The sequence below is a fragment of the Aspergillus oryzae genome, chromosome 2, assembly GCF_000184455.2.
Source record: "Aspergillus oryzae RIB40 DNA, chromosome 2".
Lineage (NCBI taxonomy): Eukaryota > Fungi > Ascomycota > Eurotiomycetes > Eurotiales > Aspergillaceae > Aspergillus > Aspergillus oryzae.
This window is the reverse complement of record NC_036436.1, coordinates 4,252,126-4,275,384: the sequence shown is the minus strand read 5'-3', so window position 1 is coordinate 4,275,384 and position 23,259 is coordinate 4,252,126. Positions and strand designations below refer to the sequence as shown.

General features: G+C 47.6%; 6 protein-coding genes across 6 annotated transcripts; 3 read left to right on the top strand and 3 right to left on the bottom strand.

Moving 5' to 3' along the window:
* Window positions 1–425: 425 nt before the first annotated feature.
* On the bottom strand, window positions 426–1,584 carry AO090003000815 (uncharacterized protein; the record flags this gene model as incomplete). The annotated part of the gene is made up of 3 exons (XM_023235047.1): window positions 426–1,002; window positions 1,079–1,420; window positions 1,481–1,584. 3 exons carry the CDS (start codon window positions 1,582–1,584, stop codon window positions 426–428), a joined length of 1,023 nt encoding a protein of 340 aa, XP_023090105.1.
* An 808-nt stretch (window positions 1,585–2,392) lies between these two features.
* On the top strand, window positions 2,393–3,144 carry AO090003000814 (peptide alpha-N-acetyltransferase complex B subunit NAT3; the record flags this gene model as incomplete). Its single annotated transcript, XM_023235046.1, has 3 exons — window positions 2,393–2,561; window positions 2,674–2,854; window positions 2,973–3,144. 3 exons carry the CDS (start codon window positions 2,393–2,395, stop codon window positions 3,142–3,144), a joined length of 522 nt encoding a protein of 173 aa, XP_023090104.1.
* A 687-nt stretch (window positions 3,145–3,831) lies between these two features.
* AO090003000813 (uncharacterized protein) lies at window positions 3,832–4,899 on the bottom strand (the record flags this gene model as incomplete). The annotated part of the gene is made up of 1 exon (XM_023235045.1): window positions 3,832–4,899. The coding sequence occupies one exon, from the start codon at window positions 4,897–4,899 to the stop codon at window positions 3,832–3,834; it is 1,068 nt and encodes a 355-aa protein (XP_023090103.1).
* Window positions 4,900–8,386: 3,487 nt separating this feature from the next.
* On the top strand, window positions 8,387–10,160 carry AO090003000811 (C2H2-type zinc finger protein; the record flags this gene model as incomplete). Its single annotated transcript, XM_001819895.1, has 2 exons — window positions 8,387–8,465; window positions 8,533–10,160. 2 exons carry the CDS (start codon window positions 8,387–8,389, stop codon window positions 10,158–10,160), a joined length of 1,707 nt encoding a protein of 568 aa, XP_001819947.1.
* Window positions 10,161–11,162: 1,002 nt separating this feature from the next.
* AO090003000810 (uncharacterized protein) lies at window positions 11,163–12,807 on the bottom strand (the record flags this gene model as incomplete). Its single annotated transcript, XM_001819894.1, has 3 exons — window positions 11,163–11,309; window positions 11,378–12,159; window positions 12,213–12,807. The coding sequence occupies 3 exons, from the start codon at window positions 12,805–12,807 to the stop codon at window positions 11,163–11,165; spliced, it is 1,524 nt and encodes a 507-aa protein (XP_001819946.1).
* Window positions 12,808–18,423: 5,616 nt separating this feature from the next.
* Window positions 18,424–22,146, top strand: AO090003000809 (PH domain protein; the record flags this gene model as incomplete). The annotated part of the gene is made up of 4 exons (XM_023235044.1): window positions 18,424–18,439; window positions 18,514–18,849; window positions 18,966–19,060; window positions 19,129–22,146. 4 exons carry the CDS (start codon window positions 18,424–18,426, stop codon window positions 22,144–22,146), a joined length of 3,465 nt encoding a protein of 1,154 aa, XP_023090102.1.
* Between the last annotated feature and the right edge of the window lie 1,113 nt (window positions 22,147–23,259).

Here is a 23,259-nt window from a genome sequence, read left to right as displayed (position 1 = left end):
AGAAACAGACCGGTGTAACTAGTAAAGAAAATTATCTCGACCTGCGAAGAGAAAGAACAGGAACAACAAAGAGACTGAATAAGATAAGGTGTTGGATCTAATGGGCCGCGGTTGGTAAGTAAGTACTTCGAATAAAAGAGATAGATAGGGTGTATGTATGTATGTATGTCTGGCTGTCTCATGCTGAATTCAATGTTGAGCATATGATCAGAACAAAGGAATAAGTGCACGACGTGAATGAAGATCTATATACTTAGAAAAGGAATAGTCAAAGTCAAAGTAAAAGGGGGTATGTCGCAGCCTCTAGTGTTTAGCGGATCATTCATATGCTGAGGCGGTGTTATCGTGAGAACTTTCATCTGGAAGCAATACTAGGAGTCGCAGATGAGAAAGAATGAAGAACAACAAAAGTCGTGAGTTTGGTTTTAAGCGGCGGCGGCGGCGGCTTCTGCACCGGCAGCTCCGAAGAGTCTCTCCCTCCATTCTCCGCACACGGCTTCGAAGCCGCTGACGACGTCTCCGCACTCGCGCCCGGCTTCCCGGTCTCGGAGACGGCGATCCCAATCGCCTTTCTCAATCCACCGGGTGCCCTCTTCGCGACCTTCTTCTTCACGGCGGAGTTCGGAGACCAATTCGCGCGCAGATCGGAGTCTTCGAGAGGCGGTGGCTGTTAGCTGACGCGATTCATAGAGAGTGTCGCTCAAGCTTTGTAAAGAGAGTGTGATTTCGGATGTTTGCGAGACGAGTGATTGAAGGGAATAGAGGGGGTTAAGAGCGGGCGAGTGAGAGGGTGTTGCGGGTCTTGATGAGTGACGGGACTGGACCGGAAAAGGATAAGGTAGGTTGGGCAAGAGTTCGTCGTCGATCAGAGGGATAAGGGAGTCTATGGCATCTTCGGAGAGAAGAGGGAAAGGAGAGAAAAGGAGAGGATGGGTGAGTGTTTGGAGAGTCCGAGTTTGGTGGGTGAGATGGGAAGTAATGGAAGAGTGTGCTGTGATAAGTCTGTGCGGAGAGGCCGGAATCAGTATAATTACTTCTCAAAAGCAAATCAGCCTGAACGACTAAGACAAGGCCATACCTCATAGCATTATTTTCGATCCCACTCTGTCCACCAAGATCCCGAAGTGCCTCAACAACGCGAGCAATGGCATGATCACTCTCACTCCCATTGTTTTCCAGTCCCCGCCGAGCTAAGCTCTCAACCTCCGCCATCTGCATCTCCAGACTTGGTGAGATGTCCGCAGCTTCCTCTAGGTCCGAGTCAGGGCCGTAGTCTGAACCATCATACTGTGATTCGGTTCGGCGATGTCGATGACCACCATTCCGAGTCTTAGGTTTTGGAGGCTGCAGAGAAGCACGCTCGGACGAGTAACCTGACGACGGTGTCTTGGTTCCCATGTGATAGCCGTCCTCTGAATCGCTGCGATCCATGTGTTGTGTATCCGCAGGGATATGTTCGACCTCCTGTCCTGACGCATACCCATAGCCACCCTCCTCCTGCTCCCAAGCATCAGCCAGTTCGTCGGCAAGGTTTCCCAAGCCACCCCCACCCATATCCGCAGCACTCCCAAAGTCACCCGACATTCTATAATGAGATCCGTTTATGCTTTGCGCATGGTGTCCACGGGCCGGAGATGACGGGGCTGAAAAGCGAGGAGACATCGGCGACCTTGGAGGACTGTGAGAGAAGCCATTTGGAGCATAAGTGCCCGGAGAAATGGGGTCAAAGTCGATGCTGGATTGACTCTGATTATGGCGGTGAGACAGCCTCAGGGGAGATGGTGGGATGGACGGCATGATTCGACCCCAGCCCGTTGAAGAGATAACCGAAAAAGAGAAAGTAGAAAAAGAGAGGATACAGGTGTCACTCGGTAAATGTCTTAATGTAGCGGACCGAACGAGCCGTTGGAAATTGCGGCTGCAAGGGTCCCTCCGATGGTGGCCTCGGAACGTGACCAGGGGGCGGCGCGGAGGGGGGAAAGAAAGTAAAGTAAAAAAGGATGTCAACAATACGCGGTCGACCGCATCACCAGGACGCTTAAGGAAATATATGTACGAAGGAGGGACAGAATTCGAACTCTGTACATCAGAAGCAGACCAGGATATTTATCAGGGACAATGATGCGAGGGAGGGAAAGAATGGAGAGATAGCGTGAAGCGAAATAAGGGAAAGCTGCGTCCGTCCAAATCATCGGCCAGAGCGGCATTTTCCCCGTGACCGCCGAAGCCCCAATTGGGCTGATGGTTTCTTCCCCACGGCGGAGCTTCAATTCAATTACGTTCACGACAATAATTTCCCACCTTATTTCCTTTGTTTCTATAAACAATCACTAATTAACTATTCTTATCCACCCGTTCATAGTTACTTGCATACCCTATCGAACACACCGCAATGAGTTCCATCCGGCGCATGTCCCCGACGGACTTACTGTCCCTCAACCTCACGAATCTCGACCCATTAACGGAGAACTATGACCTGGGTTTCTACCTCAATTATCTCATGCGGTGGCCTTCCCTCTTCAGCAGCGTCCAAGACCGCCGGGAAGGCATCGTCGGCTACAGTATGTGGAAGGAAGTGCTATAATACTTGTTCCATGTCGCCTAGACTTAGAGTCTGGGCCCCACTACATATCGCATATGCATGTCGCTAACGTGGCGCCATTCACATAACAGTCATGGGAAAGACCGAAGAACAACACCCATCAATGCGTCACTCCGAACACTATACTCCCTGGCACGGCCACATCACCGTCTTGACAGTGGCGCCCGCATGGCGTCGGCTTGGCCACGCTCGCCGTCTCACAGAGCGACTCGAGCGTGGATCCGACATCAACGACGCCTGGTTTGTCGACCTGTACGTCCGATCTGGGAATAAGATAGCGGTGGATATGTATAAGGGAATGGGGTGAGTATTCCGCTAGTTAATGCGCATATCGTGAATTTTGCAAGGCTGACGGGGGTTCGTACAACAGATACTCTGTATTCCGGCGCGTGGTGAATTATTATAGCGATGATCCGACAGGGATGTCAGATTCCGGTGAAGATGCATTTGATATGCGGAAACCATGCTCTCGAGATAAGAATCTACAACATGTACGGGAGAATGGGGAGGATTTCCTTGTTAGTCCGGAGGACGTTTCATAGAGTCCCTGGTCTGTTCCGATTTTTAATTGAGTGTGTGCATCTTAAAAAGCTTGGCATATCTTAGCATTTAGGTGTTTCGGTGTTGTCTTTGATTTTCTCTCTCTCTTTTTTGTTGCTCTTGCATTCATGATTCTTCGCCAGTGCTTCGCGCTCTGATATATAATGTTGGTGTAAATGTGTACAGAATAAAGAAGACTGCAGTGAATGGAACGTATGCTATGGGAATGTTTCTGGCGCTTAGAATATCGTAGCATCAATGGTATTGAGATTCTAGTCTATCTATTTGACATTAAATTATCTATAAAGTGCAAATCTAAATGCAAGTATCTATGAAAGGATGCAACTTTTGTAGGGCCCGAAACTCCAGCCTCTCGGCATAATGCAATGACTTTGTATGTGAGGTATCGTTCGTTCGTTTCGATCAGTTCAACTCGAGGTGTACCGCTAGGGCTTGGCTATGCGACTGGCGTTCTCAATAAATGCCAATTGATTAGTGAGTCCCGAGGTAGTCATGTCCCTCCTCTCTGTTCTGACAACGTGTAGAGAAACAAAACCCCCGAGAAGGAATGCTGATAGCTCTGATCTGGAGCGACTTGCTTTTCCTATCGGGAATAGGCCGAAAAGGGTAAAAACGGCGTTTCCTCATTTGCCCTGTATGCCTGGTAGAAAGAGACATGACACTTGAGTTTAGGCTTTAACAGCAAGATGGAAGCCAGTGCGTGACAGTCTCAGCGCGGCAAAAATTGAAGAAGCTGTGATGAGACAGCAGGCGGTAAAAAGCTGGACACCAAGATACTTATGAGTGCTGTCCAGAATGGCACCGCCAATTGGTGTTCCGATTAACAGTCCGAACGAAGTGGTTGAGAAAACCATACCCAAGCGTGTTCCCAAGTTGCGGATGTCCTTGGTCATGCTAGCCATAACCACCGGTGGTAGCGAAACGAAACCACCGGAAGTGAGACCATATAGAATGGCCAAGACAATGATACCAGGGACGTTGTGCACACCAATCCAAGCAAAGGCAAGAATAGCGGTGGCGGTGGCGGCAGGGGTGAGGACGTTCAAAGGGCCGGCATGGTCGGCAACGAAGTTGGGTAAGACTCGTCCAAAGGTGGACCCGGCGTTCAACATTGCAAGAAGATAAAAACCCAGGTTGGAATCGACAATCCCTGTCTCGATGGCGTAGGACTGAACGTAGAATAAGAAGTTGTAGAAACCCAAAAAGCCCATGAACATAGCGAGGGAAAACATGACAAATTGCGGTTCTTTGTACGCTGAAAGCTGAAACAATTTACGTTTCTCCTTAGGCTGGAAGCGCATTCTCATGAGACAACATGAGATACAGCAGGTTCCGAAACAAAGGAACCCTATTGCACGCGTAGCCCATTCGAACCCAACCCTCTCCTGTAGTTTATTGAACATTATAGGGTAGATCACGCCACCAATGCTGCTTCCCGAAGCAGCCAGTCCATTGGCCAACCCTCTCTTCTTTTGGAAGTACTGAGGTAGGATGGCGACGGAGGGGACAAATAGGCAGCCGGCTGATAATCCGATAACGATTCCTTGTGCGAGGATTAGGTGCCAGAACCTGGAGGATAGACTAGTCATCATAAGGCCAAATGGCAGCCCAAAGGTCCCAAAGGTGACAAGGCCACGGAAATAGCCTGCATCGAATAGGGGACCAGTCACGACTCCGAACAACATGAGAAGGAACGACTGCAAGGATCCAATCCAGGCAATAGAGTCTGAGGACATGTCGGACAAGAAACTCTGTTCGTAGTACGTTTGAAATGCACCCCAGGTGTTGATGACACCCCTAAAACATGATGAAGTTAGCGGGTTGGCCTCTCAAGTAAAGGTTATATTATGTCCCAGTGAATCGCACGGCGTATGCATGGTACATACCAAGAATTAAAGAACAGGAAGAACGAGCCCAGGACTTGCAGCCAGGTAGTCAACCCTGTGTCAAAAGTTGGCTCTTCTTCGGTTTTCCCTCTAGAAGAAGAGTCCGACAAATCGGACGTCTGTTCGCTGCCATTATGAAGATTGTTGCCGGCCCCGGGATCCACGACAATCTTCTCTTCGATATCAGCATCCGTACCCATTTCGACAGCGGCTCACTTGCGGTTAGACAGTCCTCCTGCGAATGCAGAAACACATAGAAGACACAAGCAAGGACAACAAGGACGGGAGGGTGAGATAGACACGCACAACGAGGCTGTGGTCAAATTGGGTAAGGCGCTATTCGACAAAGTCTGGCAGACTAGTAGTAATGATACCCCAAAAAGATAAGCGAAGAGAAAACGACAGTGGTCTGAGACCGGAAAAGCGGAGATTTATACATTGGCATTACAATTTCTCAGCGGCTTTTGTCTCAGCGGGCCGATACCAGGCTAAGCTCGCGCACCAGGTTAAACCTAGGGCCGGTGGAGACTTTCGGGGAGGATGGTCCACAATCATGGGTCCCATCCTTCAAGAAAAACGGAAAAGTTGCGAAAAAGCAGCCTAGAACAGAGAATTTTGTTAGTGACCCATCGGTGGAATGCACCCTACTGGCTAGCGACTAAATTACCAAGTACACACTACACAGGGCGTCAGGCATTTCACGGCGCATTGCCGACGGTGACTGCGATATCCCGATGCTGAATCTTCAATCCTGATGTATCAACTGCAAAGCTACCCCAAGTATTTCGAATGCCCAACACCTGAGCTTCAGACCGATGGTGACTGAGACTTGTAGTTTCATGGGGTCGCATCATTGGCTCAAGGAAGAGTGCTCGGCAGTCACCGCATCAAACGTCTAGCCGAGTAGTGCGGCGACGTGCCGATTATCCAGCGGGGAAGGAGGCCATATTATTAATCTATGTCACATTCAATCTTCCAAGGGAAGATCTTCCAGTAATCTTGGCTGTCTCGGTATCAGTTGACTCGGCCCATATAATCGTATATCGGCCTAAAAAAGGAGGTGGACGAAATTAAGGTCCTTTCCATGAGTCACGACCCAGTGGAGTCTGCGGAGTTCCCATTTCGACTCCGAGCAATAACCATTATTGAGCCGGAGAAGCTCTAAATCTCCACGTGGGGGATGTCGATTGATATCTGCATGAAGGCCATTATCGTCCGTCTGGCAACCAGGGACCTCCGGACAATACTAAAGCAGCGATGTAACGAGGTCTACTGTATCAGAATGTGGGGGAACTTTAAAGGATCCTTGATCGCCTGTTCATCTCCTTTTGCATCGTTTGACAAGGATCTGATCCGGCGCTGGAAAATCCTTCTCCCGGTGCAGACCCTAAAACGGTTTCAATCAATGTACGTAGTTTGCTCCTGAGTTCTGTCATCTCCCTCTCTCTATACCTGGTTCCATGTCTCCACTACATCTTACGTTAGGGTAACTTTATCAAGCTTGGCTCTGCGTCCGCGTCAAAGCCAAGCCGCGGTGTATGACCTAAACCACCGACACTGACTGCATCAGTCCTGAGTTATGTATGGTAGACTAGATAGAGACGGTTTGGGCTGCCCAACCAATATAATACGGCTGTCAGACCCATCATTGATGGGATATAGTGTGTAGAAGCTGTCAAGAATAGAAGTGTATGATGCTTTCCGAAATTGGACACTGCGATGCCCTTCAGAAACCTTCAACCATTTGGGGTGGAATCACCTATATCAAAACACGTGAAGCGTAAAAGCCAATCCTTCTGAGTGAATACCCACAGGGCTTGCAATGACTCTGAAGTTGGTTCCGGTAATCTCATACAACGAGCACTGTGCAAACAGTAATGGCTCGTCCTGAGGTACACAGGTAATGTGTAGAAATAGTTGGAAGACTTTCGTAAATATAGCAAACTGGTCATCATAATCCGGATGATAGATGTAAATGCGCGTCTAAGATTATTTATAGTAGCATGGCAGGATCCTATGGAAAGCAACATTGTCAACATCAAAACTATTTTCTTTTTCTATATTGAAATAGACTGTACTGCGTTATCGTTTTTGAGGTTTTTCTCCCTTCCCAGTGACCTAGGCTGGCTAGCCATTACGGTCCGCTTTCCTACTCCAAAACTCCAAACGCTATGCTGCACACAAGGAATGAAAGAACGTACATGATAATAGAAAGAGCCCAATTTCCAATACACAGCCACCCATTCCATATTTTTATTTAGAGTAATTCTTCGCATGTCCAGTCCTCGTACCTATATGAGAGACACAATAATTAGACCTGACTCTGGGAGGCTAGAGGATCAAGATGCCGCTTACCATCCATCAGGCAGGTACCGTCTCACAATGAGGGGGATTTTCTTCTGGTTCAGTTCCTTGATGGCGATCTGCAAAGGATCTGTCTCTCCTTCGAGATCCACAAGCACAGGAGCGTTCATACTAGAAATGTGTCAGAACAACAGCCCCCGACGTTCGGGAAAATACTGGTCATGACCCACCTGATTTGCAAGGCCCTGGTGCCCAAAACACGCGCCCGCTCATATTTGGTCATGTAGGGGGTTGTCGTGCGCTGGTCGTTCGGCACCTTTCTTTCCCGCACTTGCTCCATCACTTTCCCCGAGTATCCGGCGCTGGGGTCGCCCGAAACGACAACACGATCTCCATTGACTGCGGGAGTGTAGTGATCCTCTCCGTATGCTTCTGCGCCTTCCACGCCCTCAATGTCCTCGGGGTTCAAGAAGTCTTCGGGCTCATTGTCATCGTAGTCCTGACCGGCGTCGAAGTCATAGCTAGAAAAGTGTTAAACCAGAAGAACTTCTATTGAAACAACTATCGGCAAAGAGATCATGTTTGGCGCATCCTCTTCTCTTTGCGCTAGCTGTAGGTTGCTGTGGAGAAATGGCTTCTTACTTGTCCTCGTCACCGTGGTCACCGTAGTCAGACATTGTGCCTGTTTAAAAGCAAAGGAACGGGGGAAAGATGGAGAACAAGTGCCACACAAGCGAATGAAAAGCCAACACGGAGTCCCGGGCGATTTGGAGTGAAGCGATTGATGTTGCGACGGAGCTTCCGAGTGAAGAATTCGATATCGCGACTCTAGAAGGCGGCGGAAAAGTTCCTTAGGCACTAGTCCCTTTGGGGAGTCTAACCTCACCGCTTTAACAGCTTTTTCCGGCAAAATTTAACGATAAGCGATCTTAGATAAAATTTTATCGTTGTTTTCAACTGTCGCTCTTTGATCAGTTTATTGTCTTGGATGAAACCATAGGCTTGGGGGCAGTAACCCTGGTGTTCCTGAGCTATGGGTCAAAAAAGAAAAGCTTCAAAAGGCTTTGATACACCCAAGAAGATCCTCAAGCAGACGGCGCTGGATGATACCGGTAAGGAAGCTCCCTTGCGACCTTTAAAATCTTTGGAGAAAGACTAAGCATTATTCAATTGATGTAGACCCGATCTATGAGGAAGCTCATTCCGACTACGACTACGAATCATCAGATGAAGGGAGTATAGATAGCAATAGCCTCCATGAAACCCCGGCAACTCCCATATCAACGATCTCAGCCAGGTACCCTTCCGAGCTAAAGACTCACCGCTGCCCTTTCGACGGATGCACAAAGGCCTTCAATCGCCCAGCTCGCCTCCAGGAGCATCTTCGTTCGCATAATAACGAAAGGCTCTTCAAATGTACACACGATAACTGCGATAAGACATTTTTGCGAGCTTCGCATTTGAACCATCATATCAAGAGCGCTCACACCGGAGTACGAGATTACGTATGTGACCGACCGGGGTGTGGGAAGAGCTTTGTAACTGGGTCCCGTCTTCGTCGTCATCTAGCTGCCCATGATGGAAAAGAAAAGTACCGTTGTACAGAATACCCCCCTTGCAATGAAACCTTTCGAAAGCACTCGACCCTCCAGAAGCATATAACGACCGTCCACTTGAAGCGAAAACCATTCCAATGTCCGAATATTGACCCAAGCACTGGTCAACAATGCTCTATGGCTTTTGACACAGCTGGTCACCTGCGAGCACATGAGAGTCGAGTTCATACGGAAAAGCGGTTCAGCTGCACAGAGTGTTCGCAGCATATGGAAGTAACCGACCCGTCCTCAAATAATCCTTCGGCTGGCATGTCTGCAGTGACTTTTCCTACCTATGCTCTTCTTCAGGCTCACATCAAAACTGCCCATCCCCCACAATGCCCTAACTGTTCTATCACATGCTCGACAGCCCGTGAACTACGTCGGCATCTTGAAGTCGCACACGGCGATGTAAGTCTCGAAGAACGGAAAGTGTTCCCGTGTGTAGTCCCCGGGTGTGATCGAAGCTTCACGAAGAAGGGGAACCTGACGGTCCATATCAGGACCGTCCATCAAGGCGAGAAACGGTTTGTCTGTGGCGAGACAGATCTCTCGGGCTCCAAAAGGGTAGCGGGGTGGAATGGCGATGGGTGTGGAAAACGATATGGAAGCAAACTCGCTCTCGAAGAACATATTCGTACCGCACATCTTGGTTGCCTGAATGCTAAAGCTGAACGACGACAACGTCTTGGTCTGGGTAAAGGACAGCAGAATGCTCAAAATAGACCTACTGGTATATCAGCGCTGGCCGCTCTGACGGGTGAGGGTTACGCCGAGGAAACAGGTCGCCGTATTTCGTGTTTCTTTGACACTTGCGCGCACCGCTTTCACCGCAACTATGATCTTTGGGTGCATATGGGCAGCAAACACAGCTGCACAGAGGACGAGATCCGCGATATGTTCATGCAGCGAGCATTGTTGGCTGAAGACTCGGAGCCTATCACCGGTGACATGCTTGGAATCTACGGCCTAGAGTTTGACAACGATGACCCCTCTTATGAACCGTATATACTAGGGGAAGCCTCGGGTGCGAGCGCAGACCTGAGCGCAAAGGACGAAAATACCCTCGCGGGCCTGAACCTACAAGAATTCCCTAGTACCCTGGAATTCGACTCCAACTTTATGATGCAAGATGTTAATTCGAAGACATCAAATGCTGATGATATGGCGATGATTGACCCTTTACTAGCATATAATATGATGGACGCATAGAGATTCCCTACAAACATTTCGGTTTCTTCTTATCGGCAATATATGGCGACGTCTTTTTTTCCTTCTATTTATCACTTTCTTCTCATTCTTTTACTATTTTCTTTGCGCATATGATACCACAGAAGTACCTCGCAGACTAGTGCAGATAATGAAGTATATGCCACTTTACCTCTCAAAGCATGAACCCAATGCAGCCAATTTAGGTCATAAAAAATAAACCCATAACACTCTTCATCTTTCTATATCCCGCGTAATCTGTACAAACTTCAGTTCTTAACAGCCAAGTCTCAAGTGAGCAGAAAACATACAGAGACATCGAGCTGCAAAAATCATTAGCATACACAAGCCCCAATAACTCCCGCCAAAGAAACAGTTTTCGTACCTTTCCATGTCAATCATAGCCATGCTATATTGACTCCTAGTGAGTAGGTACTTTTGGAGTATATGTTCTCGAAACTGAAAGGTATAAGCGGGAAATGGGAGGGAAAGTGAAAGGAACAAGACATATCTAGTCTAATGAGTTAAATTTTGGCCCATTTTTTTTTTTATTCTTCACAATATGTTGATGATTGGATTCAGGACCAGTTACGGTCCTTTTTATGGAACAACGTCTGTTCTCCTTTGACAATGGGAATAGTAGGACCTGTTCTGGCTGCTGAGAAAATAATGAACTGTGAACGCCCAAAGTTGAATTGAAGAGGGAGAAGAGCTGGAGAAAAGATTTCTGCAGAAAATCGAATGAGATGGCGAGAAGAGAGGCGAAGACAGCAGGAAGCGCAATAGACAAGAACATGAAATTACAGTAAACAACCCTGAATCAACTAACCATCATTCATAAAACATTGGTTGTGTATGTACTTCAAGAAGGCCCAGCTCGAGAGGCTAAATATTCTCCATATCCCTTTTTAAGAAAAGAAGAAGTTTTTATTCGTTTCTGTGCTAGCAGGATCGTGATGTGCAATACCCCAGTCTCACCATCTCTCTGGGGCTTTGTAGTGTGTCCTAAGGCTTCTTGCCGTGCATTGATGTAGCCTGCTTGATGAGAGGGCGCTCATGAGCTTCTGCCAAGGTGATTCGTTCTATTGCTCGGGTTAGGGCAGGGACTGTGGCTGGAAGGTGTGTTGGCTGAGGAGCCTCAATCCTGCCTATCTAGTCAGAGGTGATGGATGTCAGTTAGACTATTCTAATTTGAGGGGAAGTTATCACGAGTAACTTACCATCCCACTTCCAAGGACATGCCTCCCCCTTGGGCGAACATCCACCGGAGACGAAGTCCCAGCCAAGCTTCCCTGGATCGCAACAGTCTGTTCGAGTGTACGCATCTCTTTACGAAAAGAACGGCGAGGCGGCGGGGCATCTGCGAGCTTGAAGTTCTCATCAGACCCTTTGTAGAAAGACACGTTCCCGACAAGATCAGCTGTCAAACTCTGGTTAGATCGCCACACATCACCAAAGTAGTCCGGGTTGCAGCGGGACAAGGCCTCGTCACGGTAGGGGAAAGGTGTAGAGCGACGTGATCGAACCCCATCTACCGAGATTCTGATCTGAGTAAGATGTAGCAAGTAGGAAATGTAACTGTCATTGGCCCTCGCGGACGGTTTGTGGACGGTGAAGTGTCTGGCGATATCGCAGAAGAGATGTACAGCAGCTAATCCTCTCGCCACGCTCAACCATAGGGCCGTTTTGAGCATCAGGTTGAGAGACACATTGTTGGAATCCTCAGATGGCCAGTGAGCCAAATCCCCCGGTTCCGCTTCTTCGGCAGAGGCACGAGGGGTTTTCGGCGACGATGGTGGCAGCCACCCAGATGCGCGCGCTTTCGCTGGGTCCGATCTTGCCAGGTGGTTTTTGTAGTACTGATGAAACACGGTAAGCTCGATATCGGACTCTGAAAAGCCATCCCAGCTCAGGGAAGCCCTGCACGCGCGGAGTCGAATGTCTCTCATACTCATCATTGCTGCCCGGGCCTGGGATACAGGAAGAGGGCTGTAAATGGTTTCTAAGCAGGTTGTCAGCCTGGTGCTCTAAGTTAGCAGGGGTCTGCTTACTTACTGTGCTCGTCTTTTGACTTGATTGCTCCCAGGATGTCTTGCTTGAACTCCTCAATGACTTTCACAGAGGCCTCAAGTTGCTGACACACCTTCACAATATGCGGATATCTGGAGTTCATCCAGTATACACGCGCAGCATCCTCTCCACGCAAAGGCGCCAACAGTTTTCTCAGCATCTCGAACTCGGCGCCGAAGAATGTCTCGTCCGTGATACTCGTATCATCGGGGAAAGTGATCGCCCAACGTTTATAACGCTCACGAATCCAATTCTCCAAATTTGCCTGAATGCCCTGCATCTTACCACAGTTCTCGAGCAGAATGATTGATAAATGAGCATACGATCCGGGGAAAAGGTTGTCAGACAGCAAAGGAAGACTGTCCATGACCTCTCTGGGAAAGGAACCGGGGTCAAAGCCTTTGGTGAACTGCTGCATCAGCTCTTCCACTCTCCTTTTTTCGGTATCGGTGATCTCTTTCGCTTTCTCGTCCAACAATCCATAGCCATGTGTATTCATCGGAATTTCAATGGCCGAGGCGGAGTTATCCTCTTCAGAATGCTCCGGAGGGGGCGTAGGGCAAAGCCTGAACAGCTCCATGTTGCATTCCCAATAAAATACTCGATGGAAATTGAATTCAGGACCCAAAGTATCACGTTTTGCTATGCTTTAATAAAAGCAAGCCAAGAAACAGTAGAGTGCATGGAACCAGCACAGGTTAGTATTGGAAGAATTAGGCAGCGTTCTCAGTGATTACCTAGATAGTGGATCTAGATCGTTATAAGTATGCTTGATCAGGATTAATGGAGAGATCTACAGGCGTGTCTCTGCTGCATAACTGTGTAAGAGAAGATGAAGAGATTAATAGGGAAACAAACAAGTCCAACACGACAACAGAGAGAGGGGGGGTTCCATAGGTGCATAAGACAAAATCCAGTGAATGCATTAGAGACTGACATTCCAGGATAAGACAGTAACTTAGAGTGAATAAGTCCATACCCTCACTGCAAGGCTCTCACAATGACAAATCGCTGAAAGGTTTCTTCCACAAATTAGATTACCCAAGCAGCAATATAACATACATCCTTGATATGGCGATTGACAATGGAGAAATACAATGTTCTCAGGTGTGTTCTCCACTGAACTTACCAGTACTTGCCCGTAGTAGTGAAGGGACGTAGCTTCTCTTCGTCCATTCCACTGATACTAATGTCTGTGACTTTTCTTTGTAAAAATATGCGGTGGGATGTTTATAGAGTCTTATATCATAACAATACGTGCTTTGGATCACTGCCAGCACAAGCCACAGTATTCTAGGGTTTTATAGTCTAACAAGATCAGCTGCCAGTTTTATGTATATACATATCTATTCAAGCTCGAACAAAGAGCATTTCCCTCTCATTGTATGTAGTCTAGGTTTGATACTTATTTCTAAGAGTAGTAATATCAGCAATATGACTGATCTTCTATTGTCTTTGCGGCTCTGCTCCGACTTATTTTTGCTCACAGTTACGATGTTGATAAATCATTCTTTTCCATTTGAGCATAACGACGAACGATTTGCAGATTTGACCCATCAATGACTTTAGTTTTTTGGTTATCATAAGTGGAAAGATTGTGATAATGAAACCCAGTGCACTCCTACAGCGATGTCAGTGATAGAGAAGGCTCAACACGACGTAACTTTCCAACATTTAGGATTAGACTCTTTCAGTTACTTTTCATCCTTTCTCAAATTCAATCACCGGTCATGCAGTCAATTTTTATTGTGAGCTCAGGCGACACAGTAGAATAGCCATCCAATATGGAGAACAGACTCATTTGATGATCTTCTAGATGTGATATATCACCTGTCATTGAAGGACAATGTGGGTCTGAAGCCTCAACGGTCCGAACTTTCTGATGGCAGCAGTTGCTAGATTGAGCGACGTATTATGCTCGAGATCCTGGTTAGATTTTCTCGCCATACAAACATGTTGAGCTTTGCCACCATGTCGGTGCTTACTAGTGATATAGAGTACGTATTCCCGCTATACAAATACCAACGATAGATGTTGTCGCAAGGCGTAGCGGACACCACGCATCGCTTTCTCTGCATGAAGCCATATATTAACGTCAAACATTCACAGGAGCCTTTCGAAGCTCTTGATCGCTCTTTTATGTTCAACTGCTAGATCCCATCGTACACACGGACCGTCCGGTAGACTCCGACATGATACACGGCCATTGGATACTAACACTTACTGCAGATTGCATAAGTCGCGTCAGGATCAAGATCAAATGATGCATTGCAATTCAAAGCCTTCCTCTTCACATTTCTTAATGAACTGGCCCATAGTGACAAGTGCGTACGGAGCATTTATCTGAAATGGTCGACGACCAACAGACATTTCCTGCAGAGAGATACTGGGTCAGAAGTATTTACGGAAACATGACCATCTCGAGGACGTTGAGGGAGCATATTAGAGTACGATGATCCGTCCCAAATTTCACTGTAATAGATAAAGACCATTGTTGTCTATACAACTTCGTGGCCCTTGGTCGTATCGATGAGAAGTGTCTGATAATGTTAGTTTTCATCCCAAACACGGGGTTCTAAAGGCTCAGGAAGAGCAAGTCAGAGTCAGCCGTATGATACGTAGGTAGTACGGAGTACATGAGCATGATGCAGAGGAATTTAGCGGTAGTCATCAGAAGCCTTGGTAAGGGCATGAATATGGAACCCTCAAAGTGTCAATAAAACGATATAATAAATTCTGGCATGCAGAATTTGAAATACAGAACGCTATTATTCCGGGGCAGTCTAGGAATATATTGCAGTTGGGTCTGAATGAAGTGCGTGTAACATGCATGTACCTCTAGTACATACTAAGTATGTACAGTGACCCCGTTCAGAAACACGTGGATGACTGGGACCACAGGATACGTAGTGGAGAGTACGTAAGGCTGCTCCTTTGCATACTGGGCCGCTTGACGTCTTTCTGAGTGCCGGTTGAAAATCGTCAACGCGGAGTTGGCACTGGGGAGGTGGGCAGTCTCTCGCTTATCTGATCGTCTGAGCGACCTGATTTAGCACGGTGCTATGTACCATGTAGGATACGCTTGGAATTGCGCAATTGATGAACTGTCAATGGGGTAGGTAGGGTCTTGTACCGTAACATCTAATTGGCTTGAGTTTAATGTAAATAGCTTAAAGCGGATCTGAGTACTAAGTATATCTCACCTAAAGCTTTGTCTATCATGCGCGCGAAAGCTACTCAATGTTTTTTGTTGGTGGCTGGGGCGGGGTACTATGGAGAGAATAACCCTAACAGATGGTGGTCTCCACTTCTAACAATCAGACAATCGGAACACAGTACAGTATCATTGCTCAATGATACGAGACGTTGACCTGCAAGTACGGTAACAAAGCAGGAAATAAAAGCGAAGAAAGAGATACATTGGAAGGTTATGAGGTGAAAGAAAAGCAACATTACGTGGAGAGCACGGAGGATGGTCAACCAAGGTTGTGGGATCCAGCTCCTCCACTTGCTGAGGTCATATCTGCATCGAGACGATCCTTTTGAGCAACGATCGCTGTCCGGAGTGCGCGTCAAGGCCGACCTTCCATCCCGGCCGGTCCGCAGGTTTAACTTGAGCGTAGCAGATTCCCAGGGCGGTGGACCTCATACTTTATGTCCTCGTTGCAAGTTGCCACTGTGGGCGGTCAACACGCTCTACTCCGTGCCGTCCATGACTTTTTGTCGACCGGAGAAAACCTTCTTACGATAGATAATACAAACGGTAAATGGATGTACATACATACATAGTAGTTAACTTATACGGTCGGAATTATCTAATCAAGCAAAGTTCATTCAGGAGAGACGCGGATTTATCGCTTGTCATCGAAATTGAATGTATATTATTCAGTGTATCTAGAACAGGTAATATTTCGATGGCATTGAACATGGTATCCATGGATGCGATCAGGTACCTTATTTAGTTCTGGGCCTTTATGTGCCACACATATTCTCTCCTGTTCTGCAAAGTGAAATTTACATGCCACTCGGAGTAAAGGGGTAAAAGGAGGCTGTCAAAAGGGGGCGGTCGAATACAGTAGTTTTAGTCTCTTGTAAGGATACCTATTTAATATAAATAGCGCTGCATAGTGCCATATTAGTTTAATGGGAATGTAACCTCCTCCGAAGCACTTGATGTTGTGGCACAGAAGGGATGTGGCAGTGCGGGAGACTGGAGTTCCATATATTATCCACTTGGGGCAATACATTTGAAGAAACTGGATACACAAACACACCCTTACCGAGTACAAGCAAATACCAGGCCACCCGGGTTACCCCATTCCATCCAAGCCAAGTGCACAGACTACTAATGGGAAAAGGGGAATACTCGATACTAACTATGTACTAGTAGACATTAGGTGGCCAAACCGATCTTGGCAGCCAAGCCCACGTTGTTTCTCCTCCTCACCTGTAGAAGGGCGAAGACCGAATGATATGGTAAGGCAAAAAAGGGACGGAACAGGCGCCCGTATCTGTACTGGTACAAAGTAGTCATGTAGTAAGACATGCAGGTCTTAAGTTACTATATTTGGATTGCAAGAGCGATTTTTTGCATTTCTCCGTACTCGATTTAGATTTTATAGGCCCGGGTCAATGGCGACAAAATCCCGGGGGGAGGTTGGGCAGTTTGTCCAGGATACACACACCGTTTGAGATTCGGGGGTAGGAGTTACACCGTGTAAAGTATATATTTTATTGGGTGAAAATAGTCTAAATTGTATTGATAGTCATCGTGGACCCTCGGGATTCATTGGGTTTTATTTTATCTTAATAGTATTATTATTTTTATGTCCCGCCTTATATCATGGGTGCTAACCTGAAACTGAAAGGAGAGATCGAAAAAAGAAAAGAAAAAACAGAACGCCTCCTATGAAATCGATGGGACATGCAGCGAAGTTCTCTGATCCACGCCGATTTTGTTTGATCAATTTGGGGGAGACCGGCAGGGATGAGACGCTTTTTTTTTTCTTTCCTTTTTTACTTTTTTCAATTTTTCCCTGCCGGACCTTAAATTTCTCTTTTCTTTTTTTATTTTGAGAAAAACAGCCACACATGCGATGACGCCAGCCGCTACCTTTTCGGCCTACCCAATCTATTAAAATAAAATAAAATACATCTCAAAATGTTTAGCGGGGACTGAGCCTAGAACCACTCCGGTACGGTAAATTCCATGTATTAGCAAATAGAAAGTTGTACTCTGTACATTCATGCAGGCTGCCAATGGATGAATAGTATGTAGGTACATGTACTAAGTACTTACTTTCTTGCCTCCGTAGCTATTTTTCTTTGAGAAAATCCTAGAATCCTGGCAACTGATCTTTGATCTTGAATTTCCTCCCCATTGACGTAAATCATGAATAGATTATGATCTGTTCACCACTGACTCGTTGATTGACATTGAATTCAAAAGAACAGACCCGGTAACAAAACAAAGGGTTCTTCTGTTCCAAGACCCATTGGTAATTGTGTTACACACTCACCTCCAGACCCACGTTTCTTTGGTTCGTTTGGGTCAGTTTGTAGGAGAAAGGTATCATCATTTCTTCCTATCCTTCTCTCCTCTTGTCAGTTTCTGGTCCGTTATTCTCTTCCCTCGCTACTTTCATTCTTGTCTCTCGCTTGCTTCCTTTCCTTTACGTACTTACATCGCTATCATCCTCTTGTCGTCCATCTCTTCTTCTCTCACTAGTTGTTTACATCTTCCTCTACCCGCTACCTTCCGCTGGCCAACAGAAAACTGAGACATCCTAGTGTTCAAGTGACTACAGTCAGGCGCTTGCAGTCCGACACCTTGCGTTTCTCACTCGTCACCATTCCCAGTTCTTTGTCTGCCGCTTATCGTCATTCGCTCGTGTGGAACTCTCCAAGGAAACCCCATGGAGGCTGTCCCTCATACCTAACTCGCAAGTCGTGTCGGGGGGCCCTGATATTTGGACGGTATCTCCGTGCGGGAGACTCGGGTTCACCATACAACGTTGTTTTACATACTAGTCCCTTTTTCCCTTCGTTCTGTCCACCCGATCTAAAGACGACCCGGCTCAGTTTCGTCCTCTAGCCACGTTATCTGTCTCTCGTGCGCTAAGTGTGACATCAGAACGACGTGGAAGTTAGTAGTCTTTCTACTTCCACTTCTATTCATACATTAGATTTTGACAATATGGGTCGCTCGCGTGGTGAGTAGATTAGTCCCTAGTCCCTCCGTTTCAGGAATGTGAACGGCGACGGTTAACGCCCCTTGCGTTATCAGTGCTATCTTTCATATCGGCATTCGGTGGCTCGTCCCGCAAAGATCGTCCAGAACAACGTCATCGGGCATTCTCAGCTTCAGTCGCAGGGAACACACCTCCGTCAAGAGTGGATACAGATACACCCTCCCCTCAAGATGCTTCGCCAACAGGATTGTCGTCGAACGATCGCCGGATATCGCGGCCTGCGTCAACGATCTTTTCACATGATCCTCCGTTCATAGAGATTTCCCAAGATACGGCCCCAGAGCTCCAGCCGATATTCACTTTCCTCAACAGTCATGCGAACAAGCTGTACCATGAAGGTTATTTTCTGAAATTGAATGATTTAGATAACCGTGAGTTCTCGGAAGATATAGGTAGATCAGAATCGCGGCTAATTAATAATGCGCAGATGGCCGACCCTGTCCTGATCGACAGTGGGTGGAATGCTATGCACAACTTATTGGGACAGCTCTTTCATTGTGGGATGCCGCTGCGCTGGACGCAGCGGGTGAAAAAGAAAGCCCTCCAACTTTTATCAACCTGGCGGATGCGTCCATCAAAGTGGTGAGTCTGCAATATCTCCAAACCTATAGCCTGGGGGTTCCGCCTTCACTAATTTTGCGGCACCGTAGATCGAGACGCTACCTACGCGGAATTCGGAGACACCGACAGTGAAGAACGTTCTAAGTATCTGCTCAGCGGGTCAGAATCGATACCTTCTGCACTTTAACTCCTTCCATTCTCTGGTGCAATGGACTTCAGCCATCCGATTATCCTTGTTTGAACATACGTCACTGTACGAGGCATACACCGGTGCAATCATTGCAGGAAAGGGGAAGAGCCTCAACGGTATACGCACTATTCTCGAACGCAATCGCTTCAAGCATGAGGACTGGGCTCGTGTGAGATTCGGGGCGGGGACGCCTTGGAGGCGGTGTTGGTTTGTTATCACCCCTCCAAATGAAAAGGAATTCCAAAAAGCGCAGAAGTCTCTTAAGAAAAAGTCAGCCTATGACCGGGCACCTAAACTGGTCACAGGAAACATTATGTTCTATGAGACGAAGAAAACGAAGAAAGCGAAGCCGATTGCGACAATCACCAATGCCTACAGTGCTTACGCTATATATCCTCAGTCCGAGGCACTGATTGATCAATCCACCCTGGTAAAGATTGAGGGCGATGTCACAATTCATTCTCAGCAACAGTCGAGTTCAGAAGGATTTGTTTTCGTCATGCCAGAGTCACATCCAGCCGTGTCTGGGTTCGAAACGATGATACGGTTCCTGATGCCCACTTTCGACACTTTTAATCTTTATGGACGCCCTACTCGTCTAATTGCCGCTACGAATCACATTAAGAGCATTATGTTTGCGTTTCCGAAACAGCGACGTTATGGCTATCTGGACATCTTGGATATCGCCAATTTGATGCAAACCGCGGGTAGTCAGGATTGGAGTGAGGCAGAATGGAGGAAACAGCTGAAGGAGGCGACTGCACGTCGCATGGCAGCTGCTGGTAGCAGAACAAGCAGCATCTCCAGCAAACCACGTTTTCGAGCGAGTCTTCCAGGTCGTCACAGCAATATTCACGCTGGACTTCGCCGAAACGAGACCTTCCCGGAGAGCGAACCTGGCTACAATCAGTCCACCGATGCGATAGTTCAAGAGGAGTCTAATGACGCAAATTTCTCGCCAATCTATCATGCACGAGGTGCTTCAGATACAGCTGGACTCTCCGCTATCAGAAAGCCGGCGCAGGCTTCTGTAGTCGAAAGCTCTCCATCGTCTTCGGCGCGTGACTTAATACAAGCTGGAAACGAGCGTCCTAGTACCAACGAGTTCAATGATCAGAGCAGCTCTGATAGTGACTGGAGGCAACGTTTGGATTCTCACACTGTGCCTGAGGCCGAAGCTATTCGAGAACATTTCCGGGAGCCTTCTCCTCCTTCACCCGTCTCCAATCCCCCGGCTTTCACCCATGGACCAGGCGAAATGCCCTCAGCACGGCCGCACCCGTCGCCAGATCTGAGGAAAGCTAATAATAGAATGTCGAACGCGACACTTGCGCAGCTTGCTGCCGCTTCAGGAAGGATGAACCTGCTCGGCGCCATGTCCTCTGAAGCCCAGGAGGTCAGAGAGGCTGACAATCAGAAGCCTCAAACTCCAACTCCTACCGATTCTTACAGGGCTGAATTTGAGATGCCAAGTGTCCCTTCCTTGTTGTCGGAATCGAGTGACAAGAGAGGTAGCCCACAGGAACAGGGTCCGCCAACACCAGAGCATAGGACCAGCGTATTCGGTCCCCCTCTAGAGAAGCTAAACGGGAGCAACCTCCATATTGATACCAAAAGGTCTGTCAGGAGAAAGCCAGTTCCTGGCCAGCAGTACAAAGACTCTGCTGTATCAAGCCCCATTGAACCTAGTTTTGATGATCTGCGCCATACTGTTGACGAAGAGGCCCTGAACCGTGTCAGCTCTTACCAGCCATCTTTCCCTTCGCCTGTTAGGGAGCGCCACCAGGAGGACGAAAGCGTTTATGACGATGAATCCACAACTTCCCCAGACTACGCTAGTACGCATGGGTCCGTCTACAGCAAACGTTCTACTAAATCGATACCTAGGCCGAGAATGGGCGTAATGAAGACTGTCGGAACGGAGCCCAGGAGGGATCTGGTCATTGGTGATGCTCACTATTCCGTCGACGAACCATCACAAAAACATAACCCTGATATCCCCAGTGTTGATTTCGGTCCAACGATGACTCTCATGCCAACGACTGGGCGTCCGACTACTTCCGATACATTGAAGAAGCTCGGTCACCAGAGGAGTGACTCGGAATCCACCGAAAGACAGCGATACTCTCAGATGGACCGAGGCCACTCACGGTCACCAAGCCAGGATGAGTTCCGACGAAGTGTCTTGTGGCAGCCTGGGATGGCCGCCGCACGTCCAATTACACCTGGTCTCACGCCAGAGCAGTTCGTGCAGCAGCGTGCAGCACCCAGCCCACCACTCCATGTACATCACCGGACTTCTTCTGCGACCCCAACAACCCCACCGGCACGGCCTGTATCCGGTGATTGGATGGCTCACAACCGATCTCATTCTCAAATGAGCATTGGTAGAGAGAGCCAAGGGCGACCCCGTTCTCGCGGCGCCAATAGTATGATTAACTATAACGATATCTCGTCCCACCTTTCTGCTCGGGAACAGGAACATGTAGCTCGGATGACAGGTTCATCGTTCTTTAATCTCAGCAGTGGGAACAAAAAGCAGCAACAACCGGTTAACCCAATGGGATTAGTGGGTGCTATTGATGCTCGGGAGCGTGAGAAGAAGAGCATTATGGAGGGCATGTCGTCTCACATGGTGCAGCATGCTATCGCCCAGCGTCAACAGCAGTGGCAGCAGCATCCGATACCCCCAGCCAGCTCATATGGAATCCAAAGTGGCACCCAAAACAGTGTTTACAATATCCCAGCGGCGAGCCACACATGGGATGCCCTCAATCAATCTTACCGACCTGAGGAGCCCCGACGCCAATCTTGGTATGGGCAACTTCAAACCCCGCAACCTCAGGCATATCAGCAAAGCCAGTATTTCGGCCAGCAACCTGGTCACTTTGCCAATGCACACGCCATGCATTATTGATTTCTCTCATTTACCCTTGAACCCTACTTCTTCCACCAAGGTTTAAAATTTTGACTCCGTCTCGTTTGTACTTTTTGACCACACCCATGAGCTGTCGCTGATCTCTTTTTGTTTTACGTTACCCCTTTGAGTTTTTCTTGCTATCCTTTTGATGCGTCCTAGAGCTAGACTTTCAGATCTCCCTCCTGCTCGGAAAAGAGTTGCTGTGTGTTCCTTTCTTCGGTCTTTTACAGCAGTCGCATCGTGCATTTAATGGAGTTGTGAGAAGGGGTCTGGCGCTTGGGTTCTTGCTTCGTTCACAAATCATTCATTGCTTATCAATCATTAGCGATTTCTCCCATGCGATCGATCTAAGGTTCACCTGTTGGGAAGGATCTTTGCTATCTCTACCTCTGATCTCACTCACTCTTTTCTTTTTCCTTTTTGTCTTTTCCCTTCTTGCCATCTATTTGCATGTAAATATGGGCGCATAACAGTTGCTGAGCGAGCACAATGCAGTTACTAGACGATGGGTCTCTGCTGAATAAATCCTCCGTACTCCGTAGTTCTTTTGACTTATACCGAGATAATATTATGCTTCTTGCCCAATTCTGCTCGTGCTTGGTTTTTCTTAGACAGGATTGTCTTATTCGTGCAGTTAGAATGAAAGAGCGGGCGTCTTAGACCAGTGACTTATTCGGTCCGAGGAATCCTTAAGAAAAGGTCGTCTTTCCATCCCAAGAGAAAATACGACCAAACCCCGTTCTACAATAAAGACTGTTTCTCTCTGATCTCCGCCCTATCCTCACCAATCTGAATGATACAATTATAACAACTCAACAAAAGTCCTAAAAATCAATCCATACATTCTCCCCCGGTTCATCACACCTTATCAAGCAATGTACCTCCCCAAAACCTAGATCAAAAGCCGCTTCCCTCCAAGTAACCCAATTCACCTAATTCCCACTATCATCAGGCTACTGCATCCATAGCCCCTTGGGCCTCTGAGAAGCTATTCTTTAGATGGAGAATGTCGGGGAGGAGAGGGAAGTGAAACGGGGAGTGAAGCTCATAGACAATTCTCCGATTCTGACTGAACATAGACTTATCTCACATATCCCAGTTGTAAAGTTT